General features: G+C 58.2%; 3 protein-coding genes across 3 annotated transcripts in view; 1 reads left to right on the forward strand and 2 right to left on the reverse strand.

Annotated features, from left to right (window-relative positions):
* The first annotated feature begins 513 nt into the window (after positions 1-513).
* TYSND1 (trypsin like peroxisomal matrix peptidase 1) lies at positions 514-2585 on the forward strand. The gene is made up of 4 exons (XM_084264518.1): positions 514-1610; positions 1708-1841; positions 1932-2117; positions 2201-2585. The coding sequence occupies exons 1-4, from the start codon at positions 529-531 to the stop codon at positions 2410-2412; spliced, it is 1614 nt and encodes a 537-aa protein (XP_084120644.1). The 5' UTR covers positions 514-528; the 3' UTR covers positions 2413-2585.
* Positions 2586-3312: 727 nt separating this feature from the next.
* On the reverse strand, positions 3313-5489 carry SPOCK2 (SPARC (osteonectin), cwcv and kazal like domains proteoglycan 2). The gene is made up of 8 exons (XM_084265283.1): positions 5393-5489; positions 5196-5298; positions 4993-5101; positions 4776-4895; positions 4455-4673; positions 4030-4092; positions 3747-3884; positions 3313-3625 (listed from the first exon to the last, which is right to left on the reverse strand). The coding sequence occupies exons 1-8, from the start codon at positions 5422-5424 to the stop codon at positions 3480-3482; spliced, it is 930 nt and encodes a 309-aa protein (XP_084121409.1). The 5' UTR covers positions 5425-5489; the 3' UTR covers positions 3313-3479.
* Positions 5490-11301: 5812 nt separating this feature from the next.
* ASCC1 (activating signal cointegrator 1 complex subunit 1) overlaps positions 11302-22564 on the reverse strand; it is a 35726-nt gene continuing 24463 nt past the window's right edge. Inside the window, exon 9 of the mRNA XM_084264784.1 lies at positions 11302-12947. Coding sequence (XP_084120910.1) covers positions 12834-12947 — 114 coding nt within the window. The 3' untranslated portion in view covers positions 11302-12833. The remainder of the gene's footprint in view (positions 12948-22564) is intronic.

Consider the following 22564-nt stretch of genomic DNA (forward strand, 5'->3'; position numbering starts at 1 on the left):
TTTTTGTTGGGGTTTTTTTTTTTTTTTTTTTTTTTTTAAATATTTAACGCTCTTTAGATATTTCGCAGATTACTGACCCCAGGGTATCACGGTATTAGCCAAGTCCTGAATAAACGTAGCATTTGGGCTTCACGGAGCCGGAAGGTGGCTGTGCTGTGTCCCACACTGACTGACATGCTGAGGGGCCCGTGCCCACCATCCCACCCTGGCTTGGCGGCCAGGGGTGGGGGGGTTTAGCTTTAGCTGTCGGGTGTCGTGATGTCAAACCCCTCGTCGTGCTGAGCCCCACGGCGCTGGCTGGGCGGTGATGCCGTGCCCGCAGCCTCACCCCACTTCTCCCCGCGGCTCCTGACATCCCTTCCGCCCGGGGGATGCGCCGCCGCACCGACCCCGCACGAACCGCTGCGGGGGGCGTGGCGTCATGTGGCGTCACCGCCACGTCCCTCGGCCCGCCCCGCCGCCTCAGCCAATGAGCGGAGGGGGCGGAGGGGTGCGCGGAGAGGCCGCGGAGGGTGCGCGGGGAGCGGGATGTTGGGTACAGCCTGCCCCGCCGCCGCCATGGCGGAGGAGCCGGCCTGCTGCGTGGTCAGCGTGTCCCGGCCCGCCGACGCTCCCGACGCCGCGGCCGGCCCCTGGAGCTGCAGCGGGGTGGTGCTGAGCCGCAGCCCCGGGCTGGTGCTGTGCCAAGGCGCCGTCTTCGCTCCCTTCCTGCGGGACGGCCGCGATGCCTGGGCACAGCCCCGCGCCCTCTGGCCCGACGCCCTCTGGCCCTGCCCGCGCCTCCTCGTCCTGCGGCCTCCAGCGCGAACCTACAGCGCGGTCCTCGGACTCGATGCCCCAGCGACGTCGTGCAGCACGGCTGGCGGCTTGCTGCAGCACGAAGCCCAGCTCCTGGCCTTGGTGCCCTGCGGCCCCTTCCAGCGGGCGCTGCTGTGCACCTTCGGGCAGGCGGACCAGTGGCGCTTCGGCGGGGACGTGGCGGTGGATGGGGATGACGATGACCAGCAGTCCCTGCACTGGTTCGCCTGGCTGCGGGTGCCTGGCCTAGACTCTGTGAGCGGCGGCTGGACGCCCCGGGTGAGTGCCCGCTGCCTGCGCAAGGGCGAGGGGCTGCTGGCCTGCGGGTCCCCCTTCGGCGCCCTCTGCCCTGACCTCTTCCTCAACACCCTGAGCAGGGGGGTGGTCAGCAACCTGGCCGGTGAAGAGAACGCCCTCATCCTCACTGACGCACGCTGCCTGCCTGGCACCGAGGGTGGTGGTGCCTTCTTGCCCTCACCCTCCGGACCGCACTTGGTGGCTGTCATTGCCGCCTCATTCTGCTGGAAGGGCGCTGAGTGGGTCGGGCTCACCCTGCTCTGCTCCCTCGACGCCATCCTGTGCAGCAGTACTGGTGTCCTGGAGGAAGCTGGGGCAGTAATGCCGCCGCCAGTGCCGGTGGCCATGGTGCAGACAAGGGACAGGCAGGACCCCCTGGGCTGGGCGGCACTGGTGGAGTGTGGGGCCGCATGGGGCTCAGGGGTGCTGCTGGGCCCCCGCCTACTCCTCACCTGTCGGCACGTGGTGGAGGCGGGAGCCCCGCTCCGTGTGACGCTGGTGCCCAACCCCAGCCGGTGAGTGTGACCACGTGTGTCCCCCCCCCAACCCCTCTCACTTGTGTATTCCCCCCCTGCCCACGCTGTGGTGACATCTCCTGCGCCCTGTCCTTAGGGCTGCCACCATCCTCAGGGGACGCGTGGTGTTCGCCACTGAGGAGTCGTCCCCCTTCGACGTGGCAGTGGTGGAGCTGGAGGAGAGTGTGCCGGGCTTCGTGTCCCCACGCCCTGCCACCACCTTCCTCCCAGGTAAGCGGCAGTGGGGCGCTGGGGAGGACGATGACACGTGGGATGGGGGTCACCTCCTTGTACCCACCTCCTGCTTCTCACCCACCCCAGGTGAAGAGGTGAGTGTGGTGGGCTTTGGAGCGCTGGGGTGCGCATGTGGCCCCTCAGTGACCACAGGGGTCCTCTCAGCCGTGGTGGGGGTGGCCGGGCGCCCTGTCATGCTGCAGACCACCTGTGCCGTCCATGGCGGCTCCAGCGGCGGCCCCCTCATCTCATCCCGCAGCGGATGCCTCCTGGGTAAGCTGGGGGTTGTGGGCGTGTGGGGGAATCCCCAGGGTGTCCCTGGGCCACTCGCTCATCACCCCTCTCCCTCCCCCCAGGGATTGTGGCCAGCAACACCCGGGACACCAGCGTGGGGGCCACCTACCCCCACCTCAACTTCTGCATCCCCATCACTGTCCTGCAGCCCCATATCATGCACTACCGCCGCACCGGCGACCCCACTGCCTTCACCCGCCTTAACCGGGCAGGTGGCAGGGTGCGGGCGGCCTGGCGGCTCCAGCGGCAGCCGCGACCCCCCAGCAAGCTCTGAACCCTCACTTCGGGGGGCTGTGCCAGGGACCAAATGGCCGGGACCCCGTGGTGGTCCCTGGGCTGGGGGGCACTGGGAGGTGCCTGTGGCAGCTGCGGTTGCCCCCCAGTTGGGGGAGTGGGGGGCGGTTTTGTTTCCTTTTCTCCCCAGAGCCATAAATGCTGTGAGTTGTGGTCCTGGTGTCCTGTGCTGCCACGTGGCTGGGGGAAATAGACTGGGCGGGTTGGGGGGGAGGGCTGGTCTCTTGAGGGATGTTCTGGGTTGACTTAGCACTGGGACAGGGTCTGGGTTTTGGGTGGGATAAGTGGGCGGGGTGGGATGGAGAGATGGATGACAGCTGTGGGTCCTGCTATGGCTCAGGGTCCTGGGGGGGTGGGGCGGGTGTAGGGGGAAGAGAGGGTTAGTGTGGGTTCCGGGTCTTGGAGAGGTGTATTTGGGCAGGAACCCAGCAGAGGGAGGCCAAGTCCAGCCCTACAGCGCTCAAGGACAAAACTTGCTGGGCACACACCCTCCCCAGCCCCCTCTAACCTGAGGGGGGGCAGCGCAGCACCCCGTGCAGGGTGCAGATGGAACACGCAGGCAAGCGTTTGACACAGACCGGGGGTATTTATTTCACAGCCGCTACACAACGCCGGGGGCCAGGGCAGCTGCGTAAGCACAGCACGGGGCGGGGAGGGACGGGGACGGGGGGGCAGCTTCTCTAGGGGGGGTTGGGGTTTTTTTTTCCTTGTATTTTCTCCCCACTTTACTGGCGCCGGCTGAAGCTCACGCGGCAGCACACTAGGCCTACAAGGCTCTACCCAAAAAAAGAAAAAGCTCAAATTCACACAAGCGCGGCCCCCCCCACCCCCCACCCCTCCCACCCCCACCCCTCAACCCCGCGCACCCCCTCCCAAGGTGAGCACCCAGACGCCCCCTCCCGCACGGGGCCGGGGAGCGTGTGTGCAGGGGGTAGGGAGGGGTGCACCCACCCCACACCACAGCAGCAGTGGGTGAGTGGCGGGGGGGTTAACGGGACCCCCGGCGCGGAGGCTGCTGCCCCACCACGCCGCCCACCAGGTTCTCCTCTACCAGATGTAGCCACCGTCGTCACCTTCACCCGCTTCGCCCTCCTCTTCCTCGCCTTCCTCACCCGTCTCCTCCGGCTCCTTCTCCTCCTCATCCTCCCAACCCACGCTGCTCCCAAAGTCGCCTGAAAACCCCGTCGCCTCTTCTGGGGGATAGAGGGCCAGAGGCTCAGAGCCGGCTCCTGTGACCGCGGGCCCCCTCCCCAAGTGGGGTTTGTTAAGGAGGAGGATTCCACCCACCCCAGTGTCTCCCAGCTCAGCACTCACCGCAGTCGGGGCTGCCGTGGCCACGGGTGCCCGTCAGCTCAGCACCGTGTTGGTCCACGCACCAGCACTCCCCGCCACCTGGCTCGCACTGCACCCGCCGGTAGTACCCATCCTCATCACAGCTGGGGATGAAGGTGCCTGCGGGGAAGCCATGACCGCCCCCAAACAGTGCAGGAGCCCCCCCCCACCATACACAGCTCCTCATCCTCATCCCTTCTCAGCCCGGTTCAGGGCTCTGCTGGGGGGACAGGAGCCACCAGGACACCACCCCCCCCAAACTCACCCGGCTTTTTTTTGGCTGCTTCCTGGATCTGAATCTTCTCCAGCTCCCGGAGACAGGGCGGCTCTGCAGCCCCCACAAGCTGCTCAGGGTGGGTATGCACCCCCCCAGGGTGGGCATGCACCCCCCCAGGGTGGGCAGACCCTACCCCCCAGCCCCTGCCACATGTGTCTGCAACCCACAGCATGCTTCCCCATAGCCCCACAGCATGCACCCCCCAGCCTGTACCCCCCCATATAATGTTCTCCCTCCCCCCCAATGCTACATAACTCCCCCAGCCCCATGCTGTGCACCCTATGGGCAACCACCCCCCAACCACGGCACGCCCACCCCTGACCACACCGTGTGCATCCCCCGGCCCCTTGGCATGCATCCTCCTGGCCCCCCCAACCCCTGCCCCCCCTTTTCCCCACTCCAGCGTGACGCACTTTCCCTCCAGAAGCAGAAGCACCACTCTGGGGCGGAGACGCGGCCGTCCTTGGAGGTGTCGCAGGAGTTGAAGAAGGCGCGGATGCACACCTCGTACTTGTCCAGGTTGATGGCGGCCAGCTCAGCCGGCTCCAGGAAGAGATCCCCGCTCGTGTCCAGCCGGGAGAACATCCACCCCACTGCCTCCTTGCAGCTGGCTGCCACGCTCCTCTCCAGTGCTGCAGGAACAGGATGCGGGCTGTGGCTGCCTGCCTGCCCCTTCCCAGGATGGCACCCCATGCTCTCTCCTTGCATGGTGGAGGGTGGACATTCTCACATACCGGTGGCAGGGCTGGCAGGGAGGCCTCCAGAGCCGTTCTGCTTGGCATTCTCCCTCAGGAGCTGGAACCAGTCGCGCAGGCGGTCACCCAGGTCGGCCAGGTCTTGCCCGGTGCACAGCTCTGGAGGAAAAAGGGGTCCAATGATGGGTTGGTGTGAGGCTGGGCAGGGTTTGGGGGCACACAACCCCTCCAGTGCTCCCTCCCCCATCCCACTCACCTTGCTTGTTTTCGCTGGTGGGGCTGTGGGGGGTCAGGCAGGGGCACTGCCCCTCGCACCGCACCGTCAGCTGCTTGCTGGCCAGGCATGCCTGCTGCTCCAGTTTGCACTGCGGGGTGGCAGCGGCACGTCATTGGCGAACCGGGGTGGGGGGATGCAGCACTGTGCCCCCCAACCCCATGGCGGGGTGCCACCGTCCTTACCGCTGAGCTGTAGGTGTGGCCATCGGAGCCGCAGACGGCGGCGAGTGGGGCGGCGTGGCAAGGCTTGCAGCCCCCGTGTCCTTTGGTGCCCAGCGGCTTGATCCTGCACAGGGCAAGAGGTGCAAGGGGATGGTGCTGAGCCTCCGGCTCGGTGCTCCCCCTTCCTGCCCCCCCACCTCCTCCCATCCCATTCCTACCTGTGCTCCAGCTTCTTGCGGCTGATGCACATGGCGCGCTGGTAGCCCTGTGCCACGCACACCTTGTGCCGGCTGCACTTCACCTTCTGGCAGGGGTCCTTGGTGGTGTCCAGGGCTGGGGGGCAGAGAGGAGCCGGGGCAGGTGGGGACCCCCCCTGGGGGTGCTGGCCGCCAGCCAGCCCGGCACAAAGCGCCATTCAGGCGGCAGCTGGATGGCTCCCAGCCGGAAGGGAAGAGCCAGGGGGGGTTTGCGGGCTGAACGTGTTCCCCCTCTCTGTGCTGGCTGTCACTGAGCCCCCTCTGCCCCATCCCACGCCTGTCCCAGCTCCGTCCCAGCAGTACCTTCATCCCCGGGCTGGTTGTCCTCCCAGCTCTTGATGTAATCGTCCTGCAAAGTGAGGGGTGGGGGAGACCCTGGATGATGCAGGTGATGGGTGAGGTGATCCCGGTCAGGCATCCCACCATCCCACTCAGGGCCACCAGCAAGGACACGGGGGCATCACACACACACACACACACACACACAAACACATCCCACCCCAGAACACCCCATGCTGGAAGGGGAGCAAGCAGGGGTGCAGAGCAGCCTCCCCCCCAAAAGTAGGCTGTCCCTGGGGCCCAGGCACATGAGCAGCCCCTCGATGCTCACCTCCACCTCCTGGCAGCGTGGCAACAGCGAGACAGCACAGCCGACATCGGGGAAAAAAAAGAGAGAGTGGGAGCACCCGCCATCAGCCCCGGGGCAGCCCAAAGATCCCCCGCTCCCAGCCCCTCCATCCCTGCACTGTCACCAGCCCCAGATGCCAACCAGCGCCCACCACAGAGATGTTCCCCATCGCTGGCTCTAGCACTGTGACCCCACAGAGCATTTATGGTGGGAAAAGCCTTTCCTGGTTTCCCCTCAGCTGGCAGGGAACAGGGAGGGAAGATGCACTGGGTGAAGGAAGCCCCCAGTATCCCCATGGGGTGAGGATTCTCAATGGTTTTTCAATAGAGAGCAGGATAACATGGATGTCGCCATCTGGGGAGGTAGAGCTGCTTCCCCAGGACCCTGAAAGCATCCCAGGCATGTCGGGGAAGCAGCAAGGGCTCAGACACCCCTGGCAGGTGGCATCATTTGCCCCATAGGATGCTCTGGACTGGGTCTCAGGGCAGTAAGGCCAGAGCATCCCCAGCATCGTGGGGAGGGCCGGGAAGAGCAGGGCTTTGGCTTAGGGGCTGGAAGTGGAGGCACAGGGAGGCAGCTCTGGAGGGGATGTGTCTCCCTCTCACTGCGGAGCGGCAGGCATTCGCACCGCAATCGATAGCCCCTTTTCCCGTGCCGTGATTAGTAACACTGCGGCTCCCGGCAGCTCCCTGCGGCGCAGCTTTCGGCAGGGCCCTCAGCCTCCTCCCCGCTGCACGGCGGGTCGCGCTACCCCCTGCCAGTGCCGCTCAGTCGAAAACCCCACAAATCCATGGGATTTGCTTATTAATCCGCGCTAACTGCCGTCAGGGCCGCAGCCCCCCCCCCCGGCCTGGCAGTCCCAGGGGTAGTGGCAGTGCCAGGCAGGGCCCCCGCTTGCTGCTGGCAGGGTGCTGGTAGGGCCCAGGCTGGGGGCCTCTTGGTCCCAACCCCGCCCCCCACCCCCCCAGGGATGCCCACTATGGTGGGACCACATCCACACATGTCTTCCCCTCGAGCATCTGCAGCCAGCCCGGGTCCCTGGTGCCCGGTGCCAGGGAACGTTGCTGGCAGGGGTCTCCAGGGAGGTGTCTACCCCATCCCTCGGGCCCTCACCTGCGCTCTGTCTCCCTAACTGGTTCACTGGGGGGTCGCTGTGCCCCCTGCCCTGCCCACGGCGGGGCACATCTCCCCACAGCGCAGCCTTGCTGCCAAGGTGAACCCGAGTGCGCAGCTGAACAAAGACTGGAGGGGGTGGCTGGGGGTGGGGGGCAACTCAGCGGGCACAGGTGCCCCTCAGACATCCCCTTTCCCCCATCGAAATGGGGATGCCCTGGAGGGAGACACGAGCTGGGGGTAATGTGGGGAGCAAGGATGTAAAACGTGCCCTGGGAACCCCCCCCCCCCCCCCCCCCGAGTGCCCCGTGCAAACCCAGGGCTTACAGGGCCCCGCACCGGGTCCCGCGGGTCATCCGCAGCCTCCGCATCCTCATCTGCATCCTCACCCTCACCCTCCCTGCCCCCTGTCCCACACCCCCTCCCACCCCCCTCCAGCCTCCCCCGGGACCGCCACCGCGCCGAGCCGGGGCCGGGCCGGGCTGCCGCACCCCGCGGGGCTCCGGGAAGGCATCCACGCTCCGACCCGCGCTGAGCTGTCACCGGAGGGTTCGGAGACGGGGCGCAGTCAACCCCCTCCCCACGCCCCCGCTGCCTGCAAGGAGCGGGCAGGGCCCGCCTGTGCCTCCGCCTGGGCCCTGGGGCGCTGCGTGGGGAGCGGGTGCAGGGGACGCCCCCCCGCCCCGGTCCCTGGGGGTGGCTCTGGAGTCAAGCCCTGCCCGCGGTGGCCTTGGCATCGCCCCCGCCGGCTTCGGCGTTGGGCGCGGCGGCCCCGGCGTTGCTGCTGCCGAAGCATCCATCCCCCGGGTACCGGGGCCGGCAGCCGCCCACGGCCGCGACGGGTGGCAGCAGGATGCGGGCAGCGCCGAGCATCCCCGGCCGTCCGCGACGGAGCCGGGGACCGGGGACCGGAGCCGGGGGAGGGACGTGCTGCGGCAGCCGCAGCGGCGGGGTGGGGAGGGCGGGGCGGGGTCTCCCGGTTGCCCGGCGGCGCGTCCCGCGTGTGTCCGTGAGTCAGTCCGTGTGCCCCCCCCCCAGCTCCCGCCACCGGCACGGACTCACGTCTCGGAAGCGGTTCCAGTGCTTGATCCTGCCGCCGTACTGGGAGATGGAGGAGAGCCATTGCTCGTCCTCCATGAAATTGCCGGGGCTCTCCCCCGCCGCGCCGGGGCCGGGGCCGGTGGCGGGGCCGGAGCCGGGGCCAGCGGCGGCGGCGGGCAGGAGCAGGGCCAGCAGGGCCAGCAAGGCGCGGTGCCCGCCGCAGCCCCGCATGCTGCCGCAGCGCCGGGGAGAGCGGGCGGCGCGGCGGGAGGGGAGGGGAGCGGAGCGGCGCGGAGCGGAGCGGTGCGCACGGGGAGGCGCCGGCGGCGAGTGCGGCCGCGGGGCGGCACCGGGCGGCACCGGCGGGAGGGCCTGGGCGGGGCCTCCGCCGCGCCCGCCGCACCTGCGCGCCGGCACCGGGGCGGGGGAGCCGCCGGCACGGCCGCAGTCCCGCTCCCTCCCCTGGCCCCATCCTGCATCCCGCATCCCTGGTCCGTGCCCGCTCCCCATCTTGCATCCCTCATCCCTGGTCCATACCGAGACCCCATCCTGCATCTCTCACCCCTGGCCCAAACTGACTCCTCATCCTGCATCCCCTGTCCCCATCCCGCATCCCTAGCCCATACTGACCCCCCATCTTTCATCCCCTGTCCCCATTCCTTGTCCACAGCCTGTCCCCATCCTGCATCCCCTCCCCTTGCTGTGCCCCATCCTTCGATCCCTGTCCCTGCGGTGCTCCCTCTGCTCCCCCCAGTCCTCATGCTGAATCCCCACCCGATCCCTATCCCATATTCCCGCAAAACCTCCCCTTTTTATGCTCCCCAACACATTTTCGGGGTCGGGGGGAAGATGCCCACCCCTTCCCGGTGAGAGCTGACGGAACAGAGTGCTTCAGACAGGTTTTCAGACCCTCGCTTTTGGGTTCTGCCCTCCTCTCAGTCCGGGAGGCTGCGGAGCCACTCGCAGTGACACGTCCCTCTGGCACTTATCCCCCGGGGCTGCAGCTGGGAAGGAGCAGTGAGGGGAACACAGAACCCCACGCCTCCGCTGCTCCTTCGCAGCTGCATCCTGGGAGCTCCAAGCACACACACGGCTTTTATTCACCCCGGGAGGACGCTCGGGAGGGAGAGAAAACACAGGCGCTGCACTTCCGTACAGGAAAAGCAGGTGCAGGCAGCGGCCCCGACGCTGGGTTCTGAAGTAGGAAGCGCCTATTCCCAGAACAGGGAATTTCAATGCCTCAGTCCCTAACACACGGGTTTGTTGTGCTCAACCCGAAACCGCTCTAATTCTATTTACGAATCGTGACAGAAAAGGGAAAACTCCCTGTGCAAACCCAGCATGGTGCATCTTCCTCTGGTCCTGCCTCTCCCCCCCCCCCCCCCCCCCCCAAATAAAGCAGCAGGAGGTGGGTTTTATTTCTGCACGGGTAAGGGGATACAACACCTGACACCAACATTTCCATTCCCAAACCCGCTGCTCCCCGTGATGCGATGCAGACAGCTGCTGAACGTTGAACAAGGGGACAGAGCGAGGCGTAATTTTAAGCAGGTGCACAAACCCGCTGCTGGATCCCAGCCTACCCCACAACCCCCAGCACTGGAGGAACGGACCAAAACCCTTAATGGTGCCTGGGGACGAGGATGTGAAACAAACTTAGCTGTCCTAGGCTGGAGCAGCGGGCGAAGCTGCTCACTGGGAAAATTCAACCAGCTTCCAAAGGGTCAGGGAAATAAGTGTCGTTAAAACCCAGCTTCCTTAGCACACTGAGAGCGGCCCTTCACTGTAGGAAAGCCGCCTGTGCCTCTCTGCAGAGATGCCGTTTGCTACTCCCACATGCGGGAGGCAGGAAGGAAGAGTGGAAGCCCACCTCGGGCGAAGGAGAAGTCAGAATGGCCAGCGTTGGCGCCGGGTGACAAGGGAGGAGAGTAGGTGCGGTAAGGGGGCCGCGGCGGAGTTCCCAATGGCAAACGGCACTGAGCTCCTGCAGCGCTCGGCATCTTGGGGAGAGCTGTTAAAAACCCGTCAGGCAGAAGCTTCCCGAGGCGCGTCTCCCCTCCCTGCGGCAGGGCGAGCAGCTCGCAGGCCTGTTCTTCGGGCGGCTGATGAGATTTGCCAAGTACCTCTTCAGGCTGGCGGAAAGATGACAGCAACGGGTGTTAAGTGCTCTCGGCACCTCCCCGCTGCTAGTCGGGCTTCTAGCGAGTGCGGCGGTGCTCCTGCTCTGCAAGGCGGCCTCTTCCTCCTCCGCTCGGAGAGCAACAAAGGCGTTTGGCTGCGGGGGAAAGCAGCGAGGAGAAGCCTGACTCTGTGGCAAAGGGCAAGTGGTAAGATCACAGATGATTCAATTTTTCCAGAGTGCAAGCGATGTATTTGGGAGGAGAAGGGAGGAAGGAAAGCCGCCCCGAATCCCAACTGCCTTCCCAGCACCGTTAGTGCGTGCAGCCAGCACGGCCCCACAGCCAGCTCCCTTCAGGAGGGAGGAAACGGGACGGGAAGCTCTGCAGAAGAATGGCTGGTACAAGTGGAAGGTGCAGGAGGGGCCCTGTCCCCAGCCAACATGCTCTCTGCCTGGATGACGGCGCAATCCCAAGCCTGTAGCAGCAGCCAGGAACGGGCACTGGCCGCTGTCACCGCTGGGCTGCTGATAAACAACTCAACCCCAGCACCTTCCATTTTTCAAAGCATTCGTCCTCAGGCGAGCTGAAAGCGATGTGTCGCTATTCTTAACCCAATGCAGAGCCCGACAAGGAAACGCAGCAGCCTTCAGATCTCCAAAGGATTCACAGTGGTATCAAAGAACAGAGATACGTGCTGCTTTCAATGGAGAAAACGCCTACAAGGTTGTGGTGGTTTAGTCCTGGCTGGAGGCCAGATGTCCACCAAAGTCAGTCTATTACTCCCCTTCTTAGTTCGACAGGGGAGAAAATATACATTAAGAGGCTCAGGAGTCAAAATAAGGACACGGAGAGATCATTCTGTCATCCACAGCATGGGCAAAACAGACTCAACACAGAGTGAAGAAAAGAGAAACGATTTAATTTATTACACTACACTACAAATAACAGTGAAAACTGAAACTGGGAGCGAGACCAAATCTTAAAACAAATGCAACCAGATCTTAAAAACACTTTCCCACCCCACACTCCCTTCTTCAGACTTTAGTCATGATTTTGCTGCCTGCTTCCCCCTGCTCGCAGCACAGCGGGGCAGGGACTGGGAAAAAATGGGGTTCTCGGTTACTTCTTCATGAGCTGTTTTCCTCTTTCAGATCTTAAAACACTTCTACTTATACCCCCCTCTCCCTTCTTAGCAGACTTCACTCTAGTCATGATTTCACTCCCTTCTTCCCCCCGATCGCAGCACAGGGGGGCAGGGACTGGGAGATGGGAACTTCGGTCAGTCCCTTCCTTGCAAGTTGGTTTCCTTCTTGGCCAGGGAGGGGGGGGCATTCATTCCACACCCTCCCCCTGCTGTACTGTGGGGTCTCACCCACGGGAGACAGTCCTCCACGAATTTCTCCAACGTCAGTCCTTTCCCACAGGGCTTTATCTTTTTAGCACAGTGTCTCTCAGTCCCAGTCCTCCATGGGGTTCCAAGCCTCCCCCCAGCAAACCTGTTCCGATGCAAATATCTCATCTCTGTGTCTCTGATTCTCCTCATGGCTCCAAATGCTGGCAGGGGCTTATCCCAACGTAGGGTCACAGCACCTTCTCTATGTCTCCACCTGCTCCATCCAGTGTGGAGCCCCTCCATGGACTGCAGGTGAGGTCTTGGCCTTTTCCATGGGTTTCTCCACGGGCTGCAGGGGCATCTTTCTCTCCGGCACCTGGGGCACCTCTTCCCCTGCCCTTTCCTGGCCTTGGTGTCTGCACAGCTTGTTCCATCTCCTCACTCCCTTCTCTGGTGGCAAAATGCAGCTGCTTCTGGGTTGTTTTCTCCTATCTGTGATTCTCAGAGGCACTGTGACTACCTCTCAGGCCGCAACTGTGGCCACGAATTGCCTGATGTTTCCACTTTTGGGGGCCGGCAGAGCATTCCAGCAGCCATTTCCTGCAGCCCCAGGTCTCTCTCTCAGCACCCAGCTACGCAAAACTGCGACAAAGGTGCACACTTTTTGACAGGCTCCGAAACGATAGCCGGGAAGAGCTCTTACCATAAATGCTTTCTTATTAACGTAGCCATGCAGTGGAAGTTTAATTACAGAAGCCGTCGATGCAACAGGAGATAAAGGCTTTGCTTTTGAAGGGAATTAATTTATTTGGAGATCTACATCACAGAGGCACGCTGCTGGAGATCCAAGCACTGCCTGACCTCAATATCGTTAAATCATGCTCCGGAGAGCTCTCTTGGATTTTAAATACTTATTTTAAGAACAAACTTCCTCCTTTTGAAATAAAGCCACGCTAAAAACATCGCCGGTGCCCCCAAAAGTCACCTGCGCCCGTCCATCTAATTGTTTTATTGGAAAACAAACAGACAGCACACTTTAAACAGGCAAGTGCATGATGTTTTGGTTACCAACGAAGAAAGGACCCTGGATTCCCTCAAAGGGAGGGTAGGAAAAGCCGCAGGGCAACATCACGGTTTGACTGACGAGCGGACTCCGCTGTTGTCGTTTCAGAAGGTCAGCTGCCCAGACGTCGCATAGTAGCCGGAGGCATCTGAGGAAAACCTCTGGGAAAGACGCACTGTGTCCAGCCGCACCTCTCCGAAGTAGAAGTTCTCGAAGAGCTGAAAGAGGGAAAAAAAAACCCCAACCCCAAACCAACAATGTTTGAGGAGCACCTAGAGAAACGCAGCCTGCGGCTGGTTCACAGAGCTCTCGCAAGCGCCAGCCTTGCAAAAGACCTCTACTCACAAACGTGTTTTGCCTTTAATGAAACCATTCAAACAGATTTCCCTGTCCTAGAAGCCACACTTAGCCTCTAACCACACAGGGGAGGAAAGGATCGCCTCTCGCCATCTGCAGCAGCAGTCGTTCAAACCCTCCCTACTCCCTACTCTGCGTCTCTTTTAAGGGGGCCTGGGCTCTTTGCCGCCCCGAAAGGCCACCACCTCGGGGCAGCTCTTGGGGTCGCAGGCTCCACAGGAGTGAGGATTGAGGCCAGGACGTTTTTACCAATGCAGGCCATATGCCTTGCGGTTACAGCTCAGGCCTAATTCAAACTAGCAGGCCAGAGGCGCAAGGCTCTTCATCCCAGCATTGACCCCGCTTTGTTCAACAAATCCTCCTTTGTTCAGCGAAGACGTTGAGTGCAAATTAATGAAAGCAAGCCAACTCCGGGACCCAGAGGGCGTGTCTCTGCTGATTAATCCAATCTATGAAGCAGACCAAAAAAAATGACATCAGAATTTCTTATGGGGAAGATCAGCAATATTGCTGGAAAGGCACCCGTGTCCAAGCGTAAAGCGCTCCTACCGTTCCATTAAGTCGCAGGAAATTGTTCTACCCGGAAGCATCAGCTGTGCCTCAGGACAAGCTCTTCAGTGGAGATGCTCATTTTGAAACCCTGCTTAATGGGAGTGCTGTGAGTCACTGAGGGCCTGAGCAGTGACACAGCCCACCATGGAAATCTCTGAAACGTCCACTCCATCTGTCTCCGACTGAATTTTCTATCTGTCCCTGCAGGCGCTGGCTCAAGACGGTCACACACCCCCTTCCTGCTGCTATGGAAAGCTGATGCATTAATTATGCCGACGATGCGTTAATTACACCACCATCCTCCTAGAGCCCATGGTGCATCGATTCCTCCGTACCCCAAACACCTAGTTAGCGTCTCAAAGGCTGCCCTCCCTTCCTCCAGAAGGGCACTGGGCTCTGCCTGGCACCCGTGTGGGCAGGACCAAGCTTTTGTTGGTTCTCCCAAGGCTAGTAGTATTCATCCCTTTTTAAGAGGGGACCAGCTAGTGTGCTTTCAGGACAATTCTCAGTTTCCCTGTTACTCCTCCACAAAGGAAAAGCACTTCCCTGCCCATCCTGAGGGTTTTGGCCAGGGAGCACCACAGCAGGAGGGATACAGGGGGGCCACAGAGCAGATGCCAGTCACAGTGACGAATCCAGCCCCTGCTCCAGACCAGCAGCTCACCCAGACAACTCTCAGCTCAGGATTTGGCTGAGGCCAGCAATTCCCCAGCGACACGCAGCAGGCAGAACAGTGTCTCTGAAGAGAAGGGGTATTTATGCGTGCCAAGTCAGCTCTCAGCGACTTACAAAAGCCCCGCTTCGGTTTGAAACAGCTGCAGCCGCAGTCAGACGTGCTGCAGGGGCTCTTGCTGCCAGCGGCCCACCTGGCAGGGACCACCTCCACCTCCTCCCCAGACCTGCCCACGTGGCAGCACAGTCCATCATCCTCAAGCCACTTCCACAAAAAGTGTCTGGGTTGGCACAAACACCGCGAAGAACTGGGTTTCTCTGTGTCAACTCCCCAGCCTACCTACACCTCATCCTGCCCCCGGGACAATGCTTGTCCCTTAAGACCCCAGCACAAGGACTTTGCCCGAAGTAATTAACTGCTAATCACTCAGACTCGAATTAAGCCAAAACTTGCTGCCAGTGTACTTGGTGGGAGCCAGGCGCCCCGCCACTGGGGTCACACAGGTCCCTGTCCTGGCAAGAGGCCCCACCGCAGCAGCCCGGCTTCAAGGGTGTCTCCCCCTAAAGAGGGGCACCTTGTTAAAGAGAAGTTGTTCTAAGGTAGCATCTCATTTGGGGACAGGAGGAAAAGAGAAAAACAAATGACTACAGCCACACAAACTCCATTTGGTACAATTAAAGATTTATACAATTAAAGATTAATTACGTTCCCAAAAGCCCACGTAGTTCGCGTTAGAGGACTTAGGATAAAATGTCTCATTAATAAGAGATGGTAGTAAAAAGGGGTTGGTCTCTTTTCTCTTTTTTGCTTTGGCTGATCTGAGAAGGAAGGATGATTTCCAGCTCTCTGGGGCTTGTGGCGGTGCTTGCCACCAGTGTGCCCACTCACCCCCAATCCTAACACCCCTCTCTGTCGAAACGGTTGCTCGTATCAACGCTCCTTTCCTTCATGGAGCACTCTCCATCCAGGGATAACACCCTAACAGTGGGAGCTGCAGAGGTGCTGGTGAGCGAGGAGACACCAGGACATTTGAGGAGGATTATTTTTTTAAAGAGAAGGGGGATGAGATGCGTTTATTCCCAAAGCCTTCACAAACATGAAGAATTGGATGTGCTGCTCCCATCGGCAGCCCTGCAAGTCAAACCCTTACACAGAACAGCCCAAGGCAGGGTCTTGCAAACACTTGCCCATATTATCTCTGTGAGCCATGACGTGGTTTTCTCACAAAACACACGTAATTCAAAGTAAAAACTAGTTAATGAGACAAAGGCTCAGCCCCAGCCCCTGTCCCCTCACAGAGCCTCAGGCACATTGGACCAGAAAGACAATCAGAAAGTCCCAGAAGACGCTGCCCAAGTCAAGGGCCCTCCATTTGTACGCTGCTAAAAGTGAAGCAAAACCCTTGTACCAAAGCACTCTCTATTCCCTTGGCTTTTTTAAGACCTACCACCTCCCGTGTGTCCGACCGTGTATGTGTTTCCCAGGGAGAAAGCCGCTAGAACTATTGATTTTTGGTAATGTAGCTGTACTTTCTGAGAGTAAACATGCTACAAGATTGAGAGGACAACCACAGACGTTTTTTTCTGCTCTTGTTTCAAGCTGGCTTCTCACCAGCGCTTTGTTGTTCCCTGAGGCTTCCCAGGGCAGAAGCCACCGGACGCCAGGCGTGGGGATCACAGCATAGCCACCGTACGGATGAGATCTGCTTCGGGCAAAGGAGACCCCTCAAACATCATCCTTCTGAGACCCCCAAAACATCAGGAGCTGGCTCCTGGTCATGAAAGCATCCTGCACACAGGTCCACAGTGGCTCCAGAAGAGATTTCAGAAGGACAAGCCTCTACTTTTGACTTTGACTTGCATTTGTCTTGGGGAGAAGCCAAGCAGAGCGTGAGAAAGATATTTATATCCCCCCCCTCTCCCCAGCCACCACGGAAACGCTCCAGTTTCAGAGGAGGCCTGTAGCACAGCTGATGAGATGCCTCTTATAAAAACATTTTAGTTTTTTCCTTCTAATTATTATCCTGGGCCAGGAGGAAAAATTAAGATACCTGGAGGTTGTTAGGTTTCATGAGCAAATGGCAATAATCCCAAGACTTGCCTAGTTCCCCCCTTCTGCCCCTTCCCACGGATGCCAAGGGCCCACTTTCCCAAAGAAAGGGAGCATGAGGAGGTGCAGACTGGGAGCAGCTAGGGAAGCAAAACGTAATCACCTGCACGGTTACCAAAAAGCCGTGTCATTTGAGTGGAGGGGGCATGGGAGGCTCAGCAAAAGCACAGTAATTCTGTAAATCCAAACATGCTGAAGGATTTACGTCCTCCCTGCCCAAAGAATAAATGAGAGGATGGGGGTTGGGATTTATCTTTTTATTTTTTTTAAGAAGATATTATAAATGAAAATGAACCTGATGGAGGTAAAGGGCAGCTTACGAAGTCAACACCGTGCCATGCGAGCTACTAACTCCCACCAAGGGAATAGTGCTTACCAGACTAAGTGCCCCCTGTCTCCCTCCTGCCTTCCCAAATTAAATTAGAATGCAATCAGGAAAGAGCGCTGTTAACTTTTAACCCCAAGACCCAGCACCTCTAAGCAAACGTGCTGGAGACGTGCCCTGCCTTTCAATCCACAGCTCAGCAACCGGTCAGCGAGGATGCCTGGAAGGACACGGCACCTCCCACAGGGAAGCAGCAGGTACCTAGAGAGGGGCATGGCATCCTCTTGGGATCAGCATCCCATGACCCACAGGGGATGGCAGCTGCACCATCTTCCCTAAAAGTCATGAGCCCCCGGAGGGAGCACCCCGGTCCCTGAATAACCCGTAATTCACATGTCAGCCTGCAAACTAAGTGTAGGCCCACACGAGCAAATGCTCCTCCTCCTCCCTCTCCCTTCCAGAGGGCCAGGTCCCAGGACACGACCATGCAGGTAACAATGAAAGGCAGGCAGTCTAGCGGCAGCTCCCAGAAAGCAAGCCTGTCTCCATCTCTCCCCACAGTCACTTACTCGGAGCTAGGAAAATCCGCACACCTGTCATTTCCAGCACTCTGAGCTCTCTCACTTAAGACAGTTCCGTTCAGGTGCTAGAAATCCTTCCTCCTCTGAGGGCTGTTCCCCTCTATTACCCACAAATTACACAGCAGGGCCCCCTTGGGGTGTGACAATCATTTTGTGAAGGAAGACGGAGGCTGAAGACTTGTTTTGGGAGAGAAAGAATCACGCATCAAACCATTCACTCCTTGCAAACCTGAGCCAAAAATGCTAGTACAAACTTCAGCCCCCAAACCACATCTTCCTTATCGCAGGCAGAGCAATAGATCAAACCCAGGGTGCCTCTTCTCTGTGGTTTGTCCCCCCTCCCGTTTGCTTACTCCTGTAAAGCAGGTTTAACCGAAGCACTCGTAGACGCAAACGCAAAGGAGGATGATTCCTTGATGAAGCCATTAAAACACGTTTCTAAATGACGTTGTGTTCCTGAGCGTGGGTATTTGTCAAGCAGCCCACCCTCGGGGGCTCGCTTCCTGCAGACAACCCTCCCAGAGGGAGACAGCACCTCCCAGAGTGAGACAGCACCTTTGTGTTCAAACCTGGAAACAACAGTAATAAATCACGGCGCTAACCCACGTTAAGCACAGCAGCAACGCGTTTCAGCTCTGGCTATGAAGAGCGGAGATGCCAACACAAACTGGTGCTTTTAAATCACCTGTCATGGGCTCGACAAGCATGAGAAATATTAATGGATTCGCCTGGAGAGGCGCTGGGCAGCGGGAGGACAAAGTACGTCCAGACAAGGGAAGGGAGTAAGAGGTATTTAAAACTTCCTTCACGTAATCCCTGGCTTGCACTCATGCCGCCTGGCCTGATTTTGCTGCTACCATCAGGGTTATTGATCAGTTTTTAAAGCCTTACGTCGTTCTACTGTAGTCAGCCAAAAAAAGGGACTCATCCTGAATTAATAAAAAGTCAGAAATGCTGCTCAGAAATGCCGAGGGAGCGACGATTCATCGTGGTGCCTTGCAATTAAGAACAACCACCAAAGAGCAGCGTTATCCCAGGATAAAATGCATTCCCCTGCCCCGCCAGTCTGTGGGGAGCTTGCTTTGTTGTGAACTCCAGCCACAGAAAGTAGCGCCTTAGGGTAAGGGTATTATAGATTAACAGTACAAAACTGTCCCTGATGAATCAGTGCTGCGGGCAAGCAGAGGCATGTAATGTCATTAGCCTGCGACCAATCAGCCTAAGAAACCTGGCTGCCCTCAGCAGGGAACTGGGCGGGGGTGTGTGTGTGTGTGTGTGTGTGTGTGTGTCCTGTTTTCCGTATCTGGATGGAATATGGAAACCAGTAGCTTCTGAGATGCGGGAAGGAAGAGGCTCACAGCTCCAGGAACCTACTGCTGCAGATGAATTCACTGTCACTCCTGCTGCACAGTCCACGCTGAGGACAGGATGCTAGCAATCCTTTCTCCTCTGTTTCACCAGAGATGAAGGTGTTTACCCACTGAAAGATCCTTTCCAGCAGGCATGTGGACAGGTTGAATGCCACTCGTTTCCGCCTCCATGGGAGAACATGTGCAGGAAGATTGCTTTTGACACAAAAGCCAGCGCCGTGGCCATGCAAGATCGTGCTGGGAACCAGGGTCCAGCAGCAGACAGCAGCAGTGAGAGAGCTCGAGCCAGGAGATTAAACTCCAGCTTCAGAGGAGCCACAGGCTTTACAGCTTCATCTGCTCTGCACGCAGTGACAACAGTCACCAGCTCACCCGGCGGCAGCTGCCACCCTCAGTGTGTTCTGATCTGGAGCAGCAGTGAATGAAGGAACGAAGTCTGAAAGCCGGGAGGGATGGGAGGTTGCCTTCCATGGGAAATCAGCATGCTACAGTGCTGTTATCCCCTTCAGGGAAGGGAAAAAGCAAATAAAATCCCAGGCACCCACTGACAAGCATGGAGAAAAATTAATCTGCGTTTCTGAAGAGGTGCCTCAGCATGGAACAATGAAACCTGTTTGTTCTCAGGCTCTCTACAACCTCCCCTGGATATTCCTGGTGGTACTCACCAGGACCCAAACACCCCAAACCCTTCTTGCACCATCTCACCCCACAAGGGAGGGGAATGACCCACGGGCTGAGACTGCCCAAACAATTAATTAATAGATTGGGAGGAAGAGGGGGAAGTCTTCCTCTACTTTCAACTTTCAAAGTACATTTTCTGAAACAGTTTGGTGCCAGAAAAGAACTATCAAAATCCTGTATTATGCACTCTGGACACCACTTCGCCAACGATTATCTGTCAGAGGTGTAATTGTGCTTGGAAGCTTGCCAACAATAATGCACAAGCAGTGAAGGCAAAGCAGGTAGACAGGCATCCATCCAGACAGGCAGCTCTTCCCGGCATTCCCCACGTCCTCTCCAAGTTAGCAATTGCTTCCTTTTCCACGTTGGGTTGGGTACTTTTTCTTTTTAAAAGGACCGCTGGCTGGGCATCCAACACCTTCCATCACTGCCCGGGTGTTGCAGGACTAAGACATCACGGCGGGTTGCAAGGCGAGGGCGGAAGCAAGGGCTAGGGAAGCAGAGAGGGAAGGCAGTATTCACATGGACCATCACCGGGAGCACGCTGCTGTGCTGAGGCCTCCAAGCGCCAACCATGGAGCTCGGTGGGTGGTGGTTGCTTTGTTCTGTGGGTGTGCAGCTGGCGCTGGAGAGTCTCTCCATCACCAGGACAGCATCGAGTCCTTCCACCCAGCTGATGCAAGGAACAGCCCCTTCCCCTCTCGTTTTGCTTTCGACCTCCGGTAGCGCAGAAGGTGACTGCAGACATCCTTTCACCTTATTTCCCTTAGGTACAACAAAGCAAAGCGTGGCAGACATCAGGAGGGAGAAAATCTGGCTGTCAAAGTCCCAGCAGCCAATCATTAGGAAGCACACAAGCATCTCGGTTTAGCATGAGTCATGCATGGGATGCAAGTCGGGGTATCTCCTCCTCACACAGGAAAAGCCCTTCCGATTAAGGTGCCAGTGTCATCCCTCAGAAAGCAATAACCATATAAGCACCTCTGTCTGGAAAATTACTACCAATCCAACTGCAAGAAGCACTCATGGAGCTTGGTAAGAAAGGTCCCAGGTGTATGAGATGGGTGGTTCCTTTTTTATATTTTTATTTTATTTTATTCAGCCAGAGTAAATGCCATGTAAATGCCAAGAAGCTTTTGGTACATTCACAAATGCTCTCTCATGAGTGTTTTGCACGTATTTCATGCAGTAATCATAAAGCAACAAGCTAAGGAAAGGACTAAAAGACCTCTCAAGGTCTTTTTTAGATGTCCTCTCCCAAGGCAGGAGGAGCTCGTTGCTGGCAGGTCCTGGACTCGCGTCTCTGCTCCCTTTGAACAACCCCCTCCATTTCTCCTCTAGAGCAGCGTTTCATCCCCCTCCCCATTTCAAAGATCTCCCCAACATCTGCTTTGAACCTCCTGATGTAATTTCAGTCCATTATTTATTGCCCCACCACGGAGAATGGAGTATCCATTACTGTCAAAACCTTTCACGTGCTGAAGTTTTCCCTAAAGTTTGTTGTACTCCCTTTGTCAGCCTCAAAAAACCTTGTGGTCTCAGCTTGCAGACCTTTTCTAGCCCTCTGATTATCTTCTTGTTCGGTTGCCTTCTGGGCTCTCTGCACCCATCCACAGTGCTCAGAAGCAGACAAATACTCTGTCTGGCAGCCAAAGGCTAAATGTAGTCAGAGGTTTACTTGACAGATGTTTGCCTCTTCCTTTCATGCCCACAGCCCCACTCAGCTGGCTGGTGCTCTGGAGCAGTCCCCTGCAACCCAAATCCCAGCCCATGGGGATGGTATTGAAGCAGTTCTTCATCCCGTAGCAAATCCTACCACTCCCTTCTGGACCTGTCCTCGCTTGCAGCAGCCCATTTCTTTCTCAAGATCATCTGGGGCTCCATTCCCTCCATGTGCACAATTTTCCTGCCTCTCCCTCGCTGGGTTTCACCTGCGGACCCAAGGGGAGCACGCTTCATACCATCCTCCTGACCTCCACAGGTGGGAAGGATATGCGCTCGGTGAAGACGGAAGAGGCCCATCCTTCTCCTCTGAATGCTGCCATGCAAAACCCCAGCTCTTCATAAAACTGGCGCAAAGCCACCTCAGCTGCCGGCGGGGGTGACACAGCGATGGGGAGGGTGACACAGCAATGGGGAGGGTGACATGCAGCAATAGTCTCAATTAATCCATCAGGCCTGATTTCTTGCAAAGGAAACTATTTGGGGGTTGATGCAGGTCTTTCTTTGGCTGAGATCCTCTCTCTCCAGGCTCCCCTCCTTCACAAGCCAAATCCAGCAGCGCTCCTGCCACTGCTGTGCTGAAAAACCTTTGCTGGCTCAGGGTTTTGGGTCTGTCTCCCCCCCGCCATCAGAAATCCATGAAAATTCATGCGCTTGAGGAAATCAAGCCCTAGTTGCTATGGTGAAAGACATTCTGCAAACTAAGAAACAAAATACAAGTGGGACATTTGGAGGTTACTGGATTTTTGCACATCTTTCAAAGAATAAAAAACCTCACAACCCTCCAGCACATTAAAGGCTCTGCTAACTTCCCCAGACTCTGCTACGCCTCAAACATGAGGGGTTTACGGTACACCTTGTTTAAGGAAATTAATAACCAAGCAGTGTGTTTCTCCGAAGAAGCCCCATCCCTGTGGCTCCTAGCGCTGCCTATTACAGCAAAAGCAGCAACAGTTTTTAAGAGCCAGGCTTCAGCTTTGCTGCAGAGATGCCAGGAGGCTTGAGTCGCATCCGGGAATACTAGGACAAGGAGCTGCCATCTATGTGACCTACTCTTTGCGCTCACCAAACCATTGAGAGGAGGAGCCCAGCTACAGAGCCAGGAAATTAATTCAGTCAGACCCAGGAAATTACCCGGCAGAAGGGTCACAGCACCTTTGGGATGATCTGCCTACTTTTGCTAATCAATGTGTTCTTTTATTTTTTGCACTTAACGTGCTGTGCCCTGTCTTCTATTAAAGGTGCCACTGTAATTCAACCCCTGCCAGCTCTACCGAGCAAAAAACATGTCCTCTGAAGATCAGAGAGGTGGTGCTGGCTGGTGGCACAAAGGAGACGGCGAGATGCCCACTGCGGAGGAGGCAGAGACACCTCTGACACCTCCAAAGCAGCTGAGCTGCTGGGCTGGGGGTGACTGTGATGGTGCAGGAAGCCCTGCCTAGAAGGAGCAAGAGGATTTGGAAGC

This window comes from Gallinula chloropus, assembly GCF_964237585.1.
Source record: "Gallinula chloropus genome assembly, chromosome: 5".
In the NCBI taxonomy this organism is placed as follows: Eukaryota; Metazoa; Chordata; class Aves; order Gruiformes; family Rallidae; genus Gallinula; species Gallinula chloropus.

What these genes read in the sequence shown, in the direction of transcription:
- TYSND1 (XM_084264518.1), top strand. Translation starts at nt 529, where the DNA reads ATGTTGGGTACAGCCTGCCCCGCCGCCGCCATGGCGGAGGAGCCGGCC. An exon ending in CTGGTGCCCAACCCCAGCCG is followed by an intron (nt 1,611 to 1,707) that starts GTGAGTGTGACC and finishes CCCTGTCCTTAG; the next exon opens with GGCTGCCACCATCCTCAGGG. An exon ending in CCGCAGCGGATGCCTCCTGG is followed by an intron (nt 2,118 to 2,200) that starts GTAAGCTGGGGG and finishes CCCTCCCCCCAG; the next exon opens with GGATTGTGGCCAGCAACACC.
- SPOCK2 (XM_084265283.1), bottom strand. Translation starts at nt 5,424, where the DNA reads ATGTGCATCAGCCGCAAGAAGCTGGAGCACAG. An exon ending in CGCAAGAAGCTGGAGCACAG is followed by an intron (nt 5,299 to 5,392) that starts GTAGGAATGGGA and finishes TGCCCTGTGCAG; the next exon opens with GATCAAGCCGCTGGGCACCA. An exon ending in GCCACACCTACAGCTCAGCG is followed by an intron (nt 5,102 to 5,195) that starts GTAAGGACGGTG and finishes GCCACCCCGCAG; the next exon opens with TGCAAACTGGAGCAGCAGGC.